The 16,327-nt window shown below is 47.9% G+C and overlaps 1 protein-coding gene across 5 annotated transcripts in view; it reads right to left on the reverse strand.

Annotated features, from left to right (window-relative positions):
• Positions 1-16,327, reverse strand: part of LOC137878889 (histone deacetylase 4-like) — a 36,239-nt gene that overhangs the window by 3,383 nt on the left and 16,529 nt on the right. For 3 of the 5 annotated variants that reach the window (XM_068719378.1, XM_068719379.1, XM_068719381.1), the window contains 12 exons: positions 15,682-16,013; positions 12,681-12,831; positions 11,673-11,796; positions 10,484-10,602; positions 5,731-5,859; positions 5,520-5,623; positions 4,827-4,961; positions 4,545-4,737; positions 3,181-3,404; positions 1,005-1,241; positions 388-583; positions 137-270 (listed from right to left, as the gene is read on the reverse strand). In XM_068719378.1, coding sequence (XP_068575479.1) covers positions 137-270; positions 388-583; positions 1,005-1,241; positions 3,181-3,404; positions 4,545-4,737; positions 4,827-4,961; positions 5,520-5,623; positions 5,731-5,859; positions 10,484-10,602; positions 11,673-11,796; positions 12,681-12,831; positions 15,682-16,013 — 2,078 coding nt within the window. The remainder of the gene's footprint in view (positions 1-136; positions 271-387; positions 584-1,004; positions 1,242-3,180; positions 3,405-4,544; positions 4,738-4,826; positions 4,962-5,519; positions 5,624-5,730; positions 5,860-10,483; positions 10,603-11,672; positions 11,797-12,680; positions 12,832-15,681; positions 16,014-16,327) is intronic. The other 2 variants (XM_068719380.1, XM_068719377.1) reach the window with 1 other exon arrangement.

The raw sequence follows: 16,327 nt of genomic DNA on the forward strand, positions 1-16,327 counted from the left end.
CACACACACACACACACACACACACACACACACACACACACACACACACACACACAGAGAGAGAGGGATACAACTCTTGTTTACGGTTGACTCCTTTGTGTGACGTTCACTGGAGTCGTCTCCTCTTGTAACATACCTCACACTGCGCTCTGAGTCCGGTCTCCTGCAGCCGAGACCAGATGCTCTGAATGCGGCCTGCGTGCTCCGGGTGGCTGTTGGTGTTTCCACACATACACTGGTGCTTCTGCATGAGAGAGTCGTACACCAGGCCTGGGGAAACACACACACAGAGAGAAACATACTCTCAAAATACACAGTCGTGGACAAAAACACTACTGGCAGCTTGATAGAGAAACCTGACAGAGGTAAATGAAACGTGACACTGACCTGTGGTGAAGCGGGGTTTGGCGGGGGGGTCGGGGGCCGGGACGCTGATCGGGAAGGAGGAGGCCGAGGCCGGAGACGATTGGGCCCTGGACAGGGGGCGGTGTCCTGGGAAGGAGATGGACAGGCCGGCAGCCTCCATGGAGGCCTGATAGTTTCTCAGCTGATGAATCCGCTGCTGCTCCAACAACAGGGCCTGCTGCTCTCACACACACACACACACACACACACACACACACACACACACAGAGTAACATAAATAAAGAAGATGAGTTCTACAGTCGCGGCGGGCTGCTCAGTGAAACGCCTTAAATGTAAATGCCGCAGGGGACTACAGGGGAAGAAATACTGCTTCAATGTATTCTATACTGCAAGTGCAACTTATGGCCAAAAGATGGCAGCCAAAACAAATGCTACAGCGCTGATTCTCCCTCAGCGGTTAATCACAGAGACGTCATAGGACAAAGAGTCCTAAATAAAGTTGTATGCCTGTTTTCTGTGTGTTTTCACCTCTCAAGGACTTGCTACAGAACAGCTACAATACATCAGTGCCAAGCAGAATCAATTCCCCAAAAGCTTCATATTGATTCTCTCAAGCCCACGTTGCTTTGATGTCTCACTTTGAACTCCCCGTCCTCTACCTGTCTGAAGAGCAGCTCCTGCTCCCGCTCCCTGTGCTGCTGATGCTGCTGCAGCGCCTCCTCCTGCAGCTCCTGCGGGTCGGGGGGCTCCTGCTTGATGGTGACCCCCGGCAGCAGAGCTCCTCCGTCCTGGTGCTCCCTCAGCTCCTCCTCCGTCTCCTCCGGGTGGCTCTGGTGCTGGCGGCCCACGGGCGACTCGCTGGGCTTGGTCATCATCTGAAGGCAGCAGAGCAGGGGGGGGGGGGATAGGAGAAAAGGGAGGATGATGCTCTGATGTGAAATTCATTTCACAATCGAAACAGCAGGATGTGACAAATCCCCTCTCCAACGTGTGAGGCTCCATTCAGACAAACGGGCGCTCTCTCCTCTGAATCAAATTCCTGGCAAATCACTCCTTTCTCTGGAGTATTCTTCTTTTAACAAGCTTAATTTGGATTACTCAGTCAGATTGGTGGCTTGCTCATTTCAAACCCGTCCGCTCTAATTGAATGTGAGCGGCCTCTCTGCCGTCTGTACTCCGGGGCAAAATGTGTCTGGTCGAACAGAGACATTCCACGCTCCCCGCTGCGCTGCTCATTCTGGGGCCTGCTGTTAACCGAGTACTGATTCAGTTGTCTATTCATTCACGTTCGCTGACATGCACCATTCAGAAGCGCCATTCAAGTACATTGTGTGTGTGTGTGTGTGTGTGTGTGTGTGTGTGTGTTTATGATGTGAAGACAAAGAGAGCTGTGAGAAAGAGAAGTGTTTGCTGGAAGTCTCAAGAGTGAGCTACAGCTACAGGTGTGTGTGTGTGTGTGTGTCCTGGCAGAGAGCTGGTGCAGCATTGACGTCAAAGCATTCACCGGCTCTCATTCATCCCCCCCCCCCCCCCTTCCTTTTCTCCTGTACTGTTCTGGTCTTCTCTGCGTCCAAACAAACCCCAAATCTCCATTTCTCACCTCCTCCCTCGGCTCCACTTTCCCAGAAGCCTCCTCTTTATCGGATCTATCCTTACAGATGACCAATGCTTGTTCATACATCATGATGTTTGAATCAATGCGAGGAGTATTTTAATTACCAATTCATCTGCTAATTATTTTTTCACATAGTTTGGTGTGAATGTCAGAAAATCATCTGGCATATAAACTCCTGTAAAACCTCTTCTTCTCATTTCTTACCTTTAGTTATTTTTCTGTGGGTTAAACGAACCAGACGGACCGTGTCACTCTGTGAGCTGCGCTGATAAAGATAGTTGTCTTCGGACAGAGCTAGGCTAGCTGTTTCCCCCTGTTTCCAGTCTTTATGCTAAGCTAAGCTAACACTGTGCAGACATCTCACTCTGGGCAAAAAAAGCAAATAAACATATTTCACAAAATGTTGACCTATTCCTTCACTTTTCTGACAAAGAGAGCTCTGTCAATGGATTTGTCCTAGATATACGTTTTTGTATCAGAATATGGAGAGAGTCAAAACGCAATTATGCCGCTTCCCCGCCAAAATTAGTATTAGTACGTATATGCAGTTTTTTTTTACCATCACCAGTAGACAATTACGCCTTTCTGAGGTTGTTTTTTTTCGCGTGTGTCACGTTGAACGTCTCAAACGTGCCGGAAAACAGAGACAGTAACAACACATCTTCAGCCATAAGGGGCTGAAACCAGAGAATGGATTTTATTTTAACTTGATAAATGACTGAAGTGATAATCAGAATTGCTGTTGATTAATTTCTGTTCATCAAGTAAGTAGATTAATTGACTAAATTGACAACTACTACTCGCATTACAGAACGTAGACTAAAACAATGAAGATTTACATTTGTGTGTGAAAAGCTGCCACTGGAGAGCGTTGAAACATATGGAGGGAGTGAGAGCAGAGCAGGGGAGGAGGAGGAGGAAGAGGAGGAGGAGGAGGAGGAGGAGAGGAAATCCCTTGTTTCATCCACCCACCTCTCCTCCAGCGAGTACTCTGCTCAAATAGGTAAAGCCGTCCAGAGCGGCGGCTGCTCACTTCCTCCCCGACCATATAAGGGCAGAGGCTTCCGCTCTGTTGCCATGGCAGCACACTGGCCATGGATGCGAACGGTGGCGCGCAGCTTTTACACGTTAACCCGTTAACTGCTTAGTGGTGGATTTGTTAGCTTTTAGACGCTAAGGAGGAGATCTCCACCCCTCACCTTGTTCAGGTGGAGCTGCTGCTGCTGAAACTGCTGCTTGTGCTTCTCCAGGAACTGCTGGTGCTGCTGCTGGACCACCAGCTGCTGCAGGGCCAGGGCCTGGGCGTGAGCCTGTGCGGCGCTCCCTTGGGGCAGAGGGGCCGACTGGGTCCGCCCCAGGGGCCGGTGCTGCCGCTGCAGCTTGGCCATGGATGCCCCCGGCGACATGGACAGCCCGCTCACACCTTGGACACAAAACGGAGGAAGACTGTGGTTACGAGAGGAGGTGAGGACTCATATTGGGGGAGCTTTCTGTACTAAGTAGTGATGGTAGCGATTCAACACGAGCCATCCGTCTCCCATTTCCAGCTGAGGTAGATCTTTCGGTCACACAGCTGTTGCGGAAAACCTGACCTGCCGCCACTCCACCAACCCAGAACATTCTGAAGTATTTAGACTGGGTGTCACAATGATGCATGGGCCTCCGTCTGCAAGGCCTAATTTGGAGACTCCCTTGAAGACGCATGACATGAGGTTTTTGTCGTCTTCTCGAGCCTTGTCAGACCACAATGAGCGGCCAGCAGACCTAATTCCTAAAATAAAAGACAAATATATGATGTGTTCACATGAACACGTGGATTCCTAACTTCGCTCTTCTCGGTGTCGGACCTCAGATTAGTCAGCAGATGTATTTGCGAACCAAATAAAAACCGCCATCTGTGCAGCCGTGATTCCTCTATTGTGATGACACTAGCAGGGAAAAGTGAACAGATTAGTTGATTAACAGTGTATCATCCGGGGTGAGGAGAGTAAGAAAAACAGACTCCATCGAGCCCAGCGTGTTTTCAAATTGTTTCTCAAAGAGCTTTTCTGAAGCGTTTCTTCCCTGGCTGCTTTTTTTATTCTTTCATGGCTAAAAACATGACTTTCCCTCGTCTGAGCTGAGGAATAAATTACCGCATCTGTTGAAATTCTCTCTCTCTGCCGCTGTGCGTGGGCGAGCGCACGAACCCTCGTCTGTACGTTTGCGAGACGCGGATCGGCGACCGTTCGTGCGTCATTGCCCATTCACTGCCAGTGCCCCCGCTGAAAATAGCCGCAAAAGTGGTAGTCAATGAATGAGCTGATGGGAAAGAGGCGCACAATGCAATCATGTCACCCTCTCATAGCGCACAGACATATGAAAGGAGCTCATTAGTCTGAGCTTTGTGAATGGTCGTCTGTCAGTGAGAGGGGCCAAACAGTGCAGTATTAAAAGAGATGAAAACTTTAACTTTTAGTTGTATTTGGTGATTTGATGTTTTTCAGTTTTACCAAATCTACCGCCACAACTTTTGTGTCTCATCATTCACCGGCTTCAGTAAAGCATCCATTACTCCTCCTACCTGTCACCAGGGGGCTCTGTGCCGGGCTCTGCTCCATGAGCACCATGTGTTGGAGCAGCGGACTGTGGGCGCCGTGCCCGCCCGTTCCGGCTCCGCCCTCGGCCAGGTAGGGGGTCAAGTGGCCGCCGGAGAGGAAGGGAGGGCTGAGGGAGAGGGCCGGCTGCAGACCTCCATCCTGCTGTGCCGACGTCACCTTGAAAGGAGAGGCGAGCACAACCCCGGTCACAGACAGCGCACACTCGAATCCACAGATAAATAGTCCGCGGCGGTTTTCCTCCTTACGTTGGACGCAGCGGTGGCCGTGGCGGTGGCGGGCAGCCCCAGGGTGATGTTGGGCAAGGATGGCGAAGTGTAGAGGGACAGCTGGTTAACGGAGCCCCGCTCAGCACCGCTGCACAGCCTCTGGGCCAGACACGCCTGGGAAGCACATTCAAATGATTTATCTGTGTTTGAATCATGAGAAAAGAACAGCACTGGGGGCAAAACGCAGCAGCAGTGGATGTCCACACATGAGGAAAAAGAGCTACGTCTGCACCCGATGTAACAACCGTCACGGCCATCGGCCTCCTCCACACTGCCTGAGTGCCCCTAATGGCTGCCACAAATAGCTTCTGGGCGGCTCCTCGGCTGTCTTCCTCCTCTGCAGACCCATCACCTGAACATCCCTCACTCAGAGCCTTTGTCCATGCTAGAGGCTGCTGAGTTTAAAAGCTAATACCAAGCACCTGTAGCCCAGCGCCCACACAAAAGAGCAAAGCTACTCTTGACAGAAAGAAAGGCTGCAGAATGTGAACTGAAGCCGTCTGCCACTCATGTTTTACGCCACGATACAGAACATTTAAAGGTTGTGAACGTTTGAATAAAGATACAATTCATTCATCGGTCTAAACCTCGGATGCACTAAAGCGACTACTTACTTACTTGCTGTGTGTGTGTGTGTGTGTGTGTGTGTGTGTGTGTGTGTGTGTGTGTTACCTCCGTGTTGTTGGAGATGTTGATGCCGTTCTCATTGGGGATGTTGTTGGAGCTGTTATTTGGGGAGCTTGGGCCCGAGCCGGGGGCGCTGCTACACGCAGAGTCTGAAACACACACACACACACAAACACACACACAAATCAAATACAGTCACAAGAAAATGCAGCAGCCTTGAAAATCAAAGTGTTTTTTAACGTTGCGTGTCGCTCACCTGCCATGTCGAGCGAGCGCTTCTTGGCGGTGGTGATGGGGCTGTCTCGGCGCCGCAGCAGCGGACTGCTCCTCCGCTCGCTCACCTTCTGCTTCAGCCGGGAGCGCAGCTTCAGGTTGGGCTCCGAGGCTGAGAGAGACGAGACCGAGACGTTACCGTTCGTTCGCTCATTTGCTCATCGTCTTGGTGAACAGAACGGGGGGGGGGAGACATCTGACGACCATACACCAACATGCTGCCTCGGTTGACCTCACCTTCGATACCCGCCGTTCCCCAACTCATCAGAATGTATTGCAACTATATTTAACTTCTGGGAGTGTCGCCTAATGATTGTTAACCAGCAGCCCCACCTGTGTCTGATTATCTGCTGTACTTATAACGAGGCGTGTCACTGGAAAGCTGCCGCGTTGTTTGTGTGACTCTCTGTAGAACTCGTGATGTTTTTAGTCAATTTACTCTCTTTTCTCTCTCTCTAATGTGCCAATTCAGCGACTGAACTCCACATCTACTGCTACTTCTATCATCCAAAGGGTGGGAGAGCTACCTGTGCTACAGTCTCACAGCTCAAACTGGGAGCGTGGAGCGGCCTTCCACAGAGTCAGGAAAACCCGTTTGCCAGACAAACTGCCACACGATTCGTCCCTCCCATTTAAATGCTTTCTGAACATGCCAAATTCTGATACATTTTCCCAACGCCGCTGCGGCGAAAAAGCAATTAGCTCCAATTTGGGAGCCATGTCTGATCGCCTAAAAGCCTTCTGGTCTTTTGTGAACGCTGTCACAGAGTTGTGAATGGAGACAGGGAGAAGGGAACGGCATGTCACCTTGGCTGCAGCCACGGAGGCTAATGCTCTGTTTACTCTGCCCTGCCAATCAGCAGCCTCGGATAATTTCACTATTCATTATCCAATTTTTAATCGTCAAAGGGGAGCTAAAACTGCGGTGCACCACCAGCCCCGATTGTGACATAAAGTACTGAAACGGTTCTTCACCTGCAGCAAACGTCCCTGACAAAAGTCATTTTGGGAAACAGTCATCAGACACTTGTTCCCGTTCACGGCGTCGGGTAAAAATAAACGTGTGGAAGTAAGTGTGAAAGTACGGGAGCACAAAGCGGCAGCGGGAGCTCGGTCCAGATGGAGTCCAACCAATTAAAGTTTGTGGAGCCGATTTACTGCAATTTCACTACGAATGAGCATTTCTGAGCCTCTCTGAATTTGCGGGAAATACTGACAATGAAAGTTTTCTGCAAAAGTAAATTACAAGGGCCACAAAAATCTAGATCATCACGGAATAATGGACATTTCTGCCACCTGTGTTTTCAGTTAAAAACAAAAAAAAACAAGAAAAATGCCATTTAGATTGTCCAAACCATCCAGCCATGAAGGGTGGCATCTTTCACACTGTGAAATCTTTTTCACCCTGTCTGTAGCTACCGCTGCCTGCTCTCGTAAAATCAAAAACGAAAGCTTTAAGTTGTATAGACTCTTCTGTCCACTCTGAGCGGAGAATAAAAGCAGATGTGCGCTTTATTTTTGGTTTATCTTAATTTTCATTCTCGACATGATTCCTCTGTCTGAAGAATTAAAAACGTTCTAAAGTGCTTTTGTTTGAATGGTTTAAAGAAGAAACTTAGTTATACATCGACATGATCAAGACTGAATATCACAACACTAAAGCTTCATGACTGCATGAATATAATTGGAAATCATACTTAGCACATGGCCTCAACATGACCGTATCACTGGTATTTGTTCATGCAAAATGAAAGGCTTTGTCACAGGCTTCGGCGAGGCCTGAGCACATACAATCACACATGATATCAAAGCACAGACGGGGCATTGTCGTCATCTTAGGAACGGGCCTCACAGCGGGACTGAAAGGCGGCTATGAGGTGACGTCCTGCATTCAGACGGCCGCATGTTGCTCTGTGTTCATTCGGGCGAGCTGTGTGCCGTGTTCTGGAGAGTAATGCTCTGCCTGTGTGCTGCTGTGTCCATGTGAAGGACTGTCTGCCCCAGTTAGGCCGCACAACAACAACAAAAAAACGACACATATTTGCTCATCAGTGAAAAGACAAGGGCAAAGAGAAAGAGCGCAGTGAGTCTGAGGGCCTCAAACTTTCCCAGCCTGTCTAAGTCTGTCAGAGGCATCCATGTGCATGTGAGAACATGCTACCGACACGCTCTCTGACCCCCGAGTGTTCGCTGCATAAGAAGAGTTATTGATTTTAAAGGCGTCCAATTGTCTGAGGACTCTAGCGCCTCTTGTCACGCAGCCCTTCTCCCAGCACACATTTAGATCATCCCGCTTTATCTTAAGGGCGGTGAAGTTTGAAGGTTTTTAAACCCCATTTTCGTTACCCATTCAATGTATATATTCTCTGTAATTACCTCTCTATGAAGTAGTATTCACTGTTAGCGCAGGATCTAAAGGAAACAATGCAGCATGTAACCCAGCATTACTGTTTTTTTACATCAGTCTGGTGTCACTCTGTTCTCATTGTGTTGTGGATAAGAGTCTCGTTGAGGCTGAATTTTTTTTTTAAAAAGTGAAAGAGGAGACGCACAAAAGAGCGCTGTTGCTTCCCCGGGTGCCAGTCCTCTGCTTTATGGCCGGGCGGTGATATAAAAGAGCCTCTAACCTCTCCAGAGCTGGCATTACCATAAGTAAACCCCGCAAAGCACGTCATCGCTGTGGGCAAATATCAGGGTGGCACAGGTTCCCTCCTCTCCAACACAATCCTCGGCCTTATAGACGTCAAGGGACGAACTGACACTCCAGGGACGAGCGTTTCACTCCCCGCCATTTTTCCGAAACCCCCTCTTTTTTTTTCTCTCTACATGAAGCGAGTTTTGTGGGAGTGTGGTGTCATTGTGCCACTTGTAGGATTTAGTTTCAATCCTGCTTGTTGTGCACTCTCATCTTCTATTGCTGTGCTCCCTCCATCCTCCACCTCGAGTGTTTTTCTTCAGTGAAGCCCCGCTCATCTTCCTCAATCGATCCTTCCGATTATCACGGCTCTCTCTTTCCACCCTTCATATTTTCCTCCTCTCTTCCTCCCTCTCTTCGTCTTCTCCTCTCTCAGGGTGGAATGTGGCTGTGCGGGCCAGTGTCAACTGTGGTCTACGTATCTGCTGCCGTAGCCAGAAGGCTCAGAGTCAACAGGGCCGCCTGCCGCCGCGCTAAGTGAATAATTGCACTGTAAGACGACCGCTGCATCACGGCTACACCACCGCACACACACCACTCATGCCCTGCGCACACACGAAGCGGAACACTTACACACACACCTGACCCCCCCAAAAAAACACGCTGCAAACAGCTGGTTTTACTCTGCAAAGGGATCTTGACTTTGAGCCCGAAAGCATGAAGACGCTCAGACTGTAGGCCACAAGGAAACTTTATTCCAGTGGTGCACTCTGCAGCTCTAATGACTTTTGTCACCAATTTAAAAGGAAGCATGGTGCTCTAAGTGTAACTTAAAAGCCAATAAAAAAAATCAGATGTTGTAGTTACCATGCCTGCTGTGGTTTTGAAGCTGAGAGTGGTCAATTCATTTCTTGGAAAATACAGCAAGTAATTAAAAGTTGCATGGCTGGCCATAAGAAAGCATGTATAGAATTAGAAATGAACAAGCTGAAAGAGATCCGTTCTTAGAAAGCACGACAAATAATGAGATAGTATGGACACAAAGACATAAATAAAGGTTTGTGTGTCGTGAATTCCTTTTTACAGCATCAACCCAATGGAAGCAGATCACTTTTTTTACATGTTCTATATTTGGTTCCACCCAAAGGTTTTATCAACATTTAATATAAAAAATGATTGGACATCCATGATTTGACATGTCTGAGACAGTGAGTCAACAGAGGACAGGTCTGATGGGTTTACTGTGTGTGTGTGCGTGTGTGTGTGTGTGTGTGTGTGTGTGTGTGTGTGTGTGTGTGTGTGTGTGTGTGTGTGTGTGTGTGTGTATCATCAGCATAACAGTGAAAATAAATATTGCAGTTGTGAATTACTTGACCCAGAGCAGAAGTAGCACGCAAATTGAAAACAATAAAGGGCGAAGAATCGAGCCCTGGGGAACCCCAAAAGTAATCGCTGCACTGCTAGAGATGTTCCCAACTGACACGGCCCTCAAGTAGGAGCCTTCAGAGCCAGTTAGCTTTAAAATGCAATCATAAAACATTGTAAAGGCAGCAGAAAGGGCCGGCAACACAAAATAGTACAACAGCAAGCATCAGAGTGATGCTGAGTGCCTCAAATCTGATATATATATATATTTATAGATATACTGCTCTTTCTAAACTCTTGACTATAAAAAGCAATTTTTATATAGATATGTAATTATTAACACTGACAGTGTCAAGATCAAGCTCCTTAAGACAAACAGCTGACTTTAAACAACGCCTGAGGAAAAGGAACTATTAAAAACTATTAAAAACGAATAAAACGTGCCTAAATGTTAAAAACCTCTCTCACTCCATTGAACTCTTGAACCGCCTACGCTTCTCCTCTCTCTAACGCTCTCGTGTGGGGTATGCTGGGAGACCCTGACAGCCTAATGTGGATGTGATTAATGGCACGGAGCTCTGATGCCATCTAAATTATGCTAGACGTGAGTCCGCATAGCAGCTACTGGACGTTACAGCTGCGAGTGAGTCTGCATAGGAGCAAGCAGACAGCTCTAAGTATGTAAGTGTGTGTGTGTGTGTGTGTGTGTGTGTGTGTGTGTGTGTGTGTTATGTACCAGTCTTTCGCAGCGGGAAGTCATCCCGGGGGTTGTAGACACCCAGCACAGGGTGGTTGTAGGTGGACACGCCAGTCTGTGGAGGCGAGCTCTGGTCCAGAGAGCTGTGCTGGGTTTTGCTATAGAACAGAAACACAGTGTTAAAGGTCGTTGCAACGTAGCGGACGCGTGACCGAATCCAAAGCAAAGGAGCTGACTTCATGGCCGGTCAGAGATCTGTATGATTAACGCCTCATGCAAATCCCCTGGCAAGGCTGCAGACATGCGCTGCCATCTGTTCTCTCGCTGCCTACAGAATCAGGTGGCGTTTTGTAGGCAAAGTTAAGCCGAGTTGGCCTCGGACCAAATGCATGTTCCTGACAAGCGGATGTACACACACACACACAAACACACACTTCCAACACTGAGGGGGCCGATGAGTCCAATGAGTGGAGAGAGAGAGAGAGAGAGAAAGGCACAGGAAGAGTAGACACAGGCGGATGTAGAAAGAGAAAGTTGCTATCATCACTTTGAGCTGCTGAAAGTCGACGCTTGTGGGTGTTTCATTGGGTCACACGGCAAGATTAGGTAACATTGTTTGGTTATGTATTTGCATTTGATGGTTTTGGTGATGTTATTGTGCCAAATGAATAATAATCCTGGAGAAAATGATTTGGAAATGATTTCCAGCAGCACTGGAAAGTAGCAAAGTACATTAATAGCACTTTTTAGTGTACCGTTCTGTAGGGCTGCAACGATACATCATGTTTTTATCGCCTACACTTTAAAATGTGACTATCATTCTTTTTTACTGGGGCCTTTAGTGTTCAGTTCAATGTTCAAGTTGTTCAATCAATTTAATTCAGGTAACTTCTATTCAAAAAACGCAAAAAGTAAAACACGACCAACGTGAATTGGTGTTTCCATATTACTCAGACAATGAAAGCGACTACCAGAGCAAACAAAAGAGGAAACAGCAAGTGTGCACACCTGCAAAGGGCTCCAGAGACGCTACAATAAACATTCAAGGCCGAGCCTTCAGAGTAAGAGCCCCTATCATCAGGTTCCAATATCCTGCCCTGAGGAAGAGGAGAGGCTCGCTGACAGATGAAGACACAAGCCAATAATTCAGCTGCAGTCAGAGATAGAAAAACCACTTCTACGTGTCGTATCGGCGCGACTGAAACCTATAAATCTTCTGGTTCCTCACCGGTACCAGTAGGGAGCGTCGTTGTGGAGGCCTCCCTGGTTGAGGCTCCGCTGGGCCAGGGCCTTCTTCTTGTTCAGGACAAACTCCTGGAGCCGCATCTTCACCTCGGTGCTCGCCACCGCACCTACGACGAAGAACACATTGAGCTCTAGAGAGAGTTTTTATGGGCAGTTGGCACAAGCAGCAATGATTCAAATGTCTCCCCATAAGTATATTTAACAAGTTACATTTTTAACATCCAGTTTTCACATTTTATTACCCGTTGAAGTTTGACGTTGAAGGTTTTTAATGACAGAAATGTGGAGAATCTTTAAACTTTTGGTGTGCACTTTTGTCTTTATTACAAAGTGCACAATGTCAGCTGACTCCCTTATCGATATAAATAATTCAATCAAATACACCAAACGATCTCTGGGTTCCAGCTTCTCCTCCAGTGTGAGAAATCTGTTTTAATATTATTAAAAAATGCATTCGTTGGGTTCTGGACTGTTGGTTGGGGCTTAATAAAAACCAGCAGCAGATTAACTGATGAGGAGAATAAAGGTCAGCTCTACCCCTTCCCAGTAATGACTTCACACGTAGCCTTCGAAGAGCAACATTTCTGCCGCTCTCCCGCTCCACTCCCACGGATTGCGGCCTCGATCTGTAGCCACTTTCCACAGAGTGTGTAAACTGCTCTCAAGGACTGCCGTCCACTCGCTTTCAATGAACTGCTGAGAGACATTCAGCACGCAGCGGTAATAACTTGGCTTAGCCCCCCCGCCCAAGGCCACCGGCTAATACGGCTCGTTTAACCACAGTAAACACACAGGTTCTCCAAGTAAAATGGAAACACACACACACACTGTGGATCTCAACGGTCCTTTCAACCGTGGAGCGTTTTTTGAAACCTGGCAGATGCCACCAAACAGGAGGAACGTTAACTTTTTATATATCGTCTGCGGAGGTCCCAGAAAGATTTCCTAATAATGTGACGTTTAAAGGCCACAATGGAGACGGTCCACTCACTCTCCTGTCCCCGCTCCTTGTTCTTCAGCAGCAGCAGTTTCTGCTCCCTCTGCTGCTTCTCCAGCTCCTGCTCCAGACGGTGGTTCTCCATCTTCCTCTGATGCTCCAGCAGCTCCTGCTGGTGCTTCAACGCCAGAAGCTCTTGTTGCTGCTGTAAGGGAGAAACATCGGAATAATGGTCTTCAACATCCAGCGATATATTCAAACTTTTTTTCCGCAAACTCCGCACAACAGGAGACGCGAGATGAGATCACTTCATGACGATAACTTCTTGTTTTCTAATCTAAATGTGATCAATTCATTACTTTCTCCTCTTTAAACATCCATTTACATTCCACTCCTGGTAAGTTGCCATCTGAAATAATTAAGTCTGACAGCTGTTTGAAGCAATGAAATAAAAACCTCAGGCCACAAGCCTATAAGCCTTTAAATAAACATAAACAATTTAACTGGGTGATGAGGCTTTAGCAAGACACATCGTCCAATCTGCTCACTTCCTCGTCCCTCCAGAAGAGACAGAGAAGAGCATCAGAAATCAGGCTGTGGCCAGAAAGGTCACAAATAAAATCTGCGTAAAAAGCCCAAATGTGTTCAGAAGCCCCTCTTCGTCTCACCGAAGTGTCCTTAAATGAGTCGCTGTGCATACGAGCATCAATTAAACGCTGCTGATGCAAACTGAGAGCTGCTTTCGACTCAAGGCACCGAATCAGAGAGTCCCAATTACTCTTTAATGCCACCGTAATACACAATAAATAGGCACGCTGTCTGCGCTCGGCTGCATAATGGCCGTCGCTCTGCCCTCCTCTTCCCCTTATCACCACACACCCAATGGCAATATTTGATCAGTTTGCCATAACTGCGTGTAATCAACTTCTGATGGCGTTCGTTTTTTGAGAGGAAGGTTGAGGAGGGGCTCGTGAGAAAAGCACATCGGCTCTCCATTTTTATTTATTTTTTGTCTTTCAATCAACGTTGGGGATTGACGAAGCTCAAAGTAATCTCACCGCCCACATGCACACACACAAATAACACACACACACACACACACACACACACGCCCCAAAACCCCAGTGGTTCGGTAGACCAGAGATGTACACACACAGATGACTAAAACCGCGAAGAGCTTCGTGATGGCTCTCACTTTATGAGGGTTCCCTGTTGTCAAACAGGCAAGAAATGTTTGCAGACATTTAAGCGAGAGTGTGCGTGTGTGTGTGTGTGTGTGTGTGTGTGTGTGTGTGTGTGTGTATAAGCAAGTGTGTGTTTGGCTGATCCAGATGTGGAAGCAAACCGGGCATCGTGTGAGTGTGTGTTTGCTGACATTTGAGAGGATGTGTATGTTTTAATGCCTCTGTGTGTGTGTGTGTGTGTGTGTGTGTGTGTGTGTGTGTGTGTGTGTGTGTGTGTGTGTATGTGTGTGTCCACAGGGCCAGTGAATGGGGCTGATTGAGGCCGGGCCTCCCTGCTCAGGCTGTGCGTCACTGGCCTCCACCTGAGTGGTCCTGCAGCCCCCCCACCACCACCACCACCACCACCACAGGCCAGACGGCCCTTCAGACGGCATCGCTCATCCCTCAGTGTCACAGGACGACTCAACAGACGGGACTCAACAAGAGGAGCAAGCAGAGTAGATACTGTAGTCCATCAATACTGCTGACCTGCGGGGGATGAGTGCAATGTGAAGTGTGCCTGAAGCATCTGCTAAATGATTTTATTATTAGGAAGAAGGAAGAAATGAAGGGAGACAGGAAGGAAAAGAGGAAGGAGATTAAAACAATTTAGGAGAGAAGAGAGGAAAAGAGAGCAACTAAAGAGAAAGGAAGGGTGAGTGGAAACGAGGACAAGAGGAAGTCAGGAAGGAAGACAGGGAGGAAAGAAAAAGGAAAGCAAGGGAGACACAATAAAAGGAAGGAAGAGAAGATGACAGAAAGAAAGATAGGAAGAGTGACAGGAGATGGAAGATGAGACAGAAAGGAGACAGGAAAGAAGGGAGAGGAAGAGAGGAGAAAGCTGTGAGGAAGGAGGAGAGGAAAGAAGGAAAACAAGAAGGGCGGTAAGAAGAAATGAGGCAAGAAAGGTGACAGGAAGTAATGTAGGAAGAGAAAGAGGGGAGAGAAGAAAGAAAGAGAGTAAAGAAGTAAACGAGTAGGAGGAAAGAAGGAATACAGGGAGACAGTAAGGAAGGAGAAGAGGAAAGAAGGAAAGACAATAAAGGAATCAAGGAAAGACGTCCAGTATGAACCAAGTTGCACATGAGGAATTAAAACCATTCCACTCAAACTAATGTGATCCTGCACACTGTGATCTAATCTCCTGAAAAAAAAGAAGTAGTTCAGCCGAAGTCTTTGCAATTCATATTACGAGCAGCAATATTCTACAAAAGAACAAACAGTGGAATATCTTTATATGACATTTAAGCCCGGCGCTCCGGTGGGGCCCGGCGTATCAGAGCTCCGCCGTGTGGGCGTGCTGATCTAGATCCACTTTGTATTTCCAGGTCACTAAGATACGACGTCTGACTCAAAGCGCCGTCATGTTCTGAGAAGCAAAGACTGTCCGTTGAAGGAGCCAAACACCTGCTCTTAAGTATTATTTAATGCAATTTTCTGGATCTAAACACATCCTCGTATTGAAGGTGAAGCGAACGAAGCCAAAGCGGCCTCCTTGTTCTCCGCTCAGAGAAAAGCGATTTAAAGCTGACGGAGCGGCTCTCTGTTGGTGAGTGCAGTCTGTTGATGAAGAATCCTGTGGCAGACTAAATCAAGAGCTGCCTCTGCTTTGTTTAGTCGAGTTTTAAATAGGTTTGGGCGGCGTGCCTGCTGCTCCTGCTGCTCACTCTTTTGTACTACTTTAATTGTATTTGTTGTCGGCTGCTGTTGGTCTCCAGCTTTAATGACTGACGCTGCTATTTTCCTTGAAAATACAGTTCAAATGAAGTCAATGCTCCACCTTTGAGGAGGCGGATAGCAGCAGAAAGTAGTGTGAAATGTAAACGACATACCTTAATGTGTTCCTGGAGCTGGACCTCGTGCTGGCGGGACAGCTGCTCGTGCTGCCGCTGGAACTCGGCGATGAGGATCTGCCGCTGGATCTGCTGCTTCTGCTTCAGGGTCAGCAGCTCCTGCTGCAGCTGCTGCTCTCGGACGCCCCCGCCGGCCTGGCACGACTGCTGACCGGGCGGGGAGAGCGAGGACACCTGCTGTTGCTGCTGCTGCTGCTGCTGCTGCTGCTGCTGCTGCTGCTGCTGGTGGTGGTGGTGATGGTGGTCCACGCGCAGGTCCATGGGGATGGCGGCCGGAGGGAGACGCAGGGGCAGCGCCGAGTTGATGTCCACTGCAGGGGGGAGACGGACGGGGAAGTTGGCACAGAGATACGATCGTACAGCGCTACCAAAAATCCTTTCTTCTAAATATACTTTTAATTGACAGTATAATAAAGAATTAAAACTGCACTCAATCTGTACTCAAAGCTAACCCTGACCTCTGACCTCTTTGTCCGAGAGGCGATGACATAATCTTCTTCTGGGAATCAATAAAGCTTCACATCTGTAGCGATGAAAGAAACATTTTAAAATAAAAGCTGCACACACAAGACTGATGCTGCAGTTTACACACGAAGCGCGACGACACCTGACAAAAGGTTGCATT

Source organism: Cebidichthys violaceus, unplaced genomic scaffold (genome assembly GCF_023349555.1).
Source record: "Cebidichthys violaceus isolate CVI_PGR_0920_01 unplaced genomic scaffold, fCebVio1.0.p SCAF_24, whole genome shotgun sequence".
NCBI lineage: Eukaryota > Metazoa > Chordata > Actinopteri > Perciformes > Stichaeidae > Cebidichthys > Cebidichthys violaceus.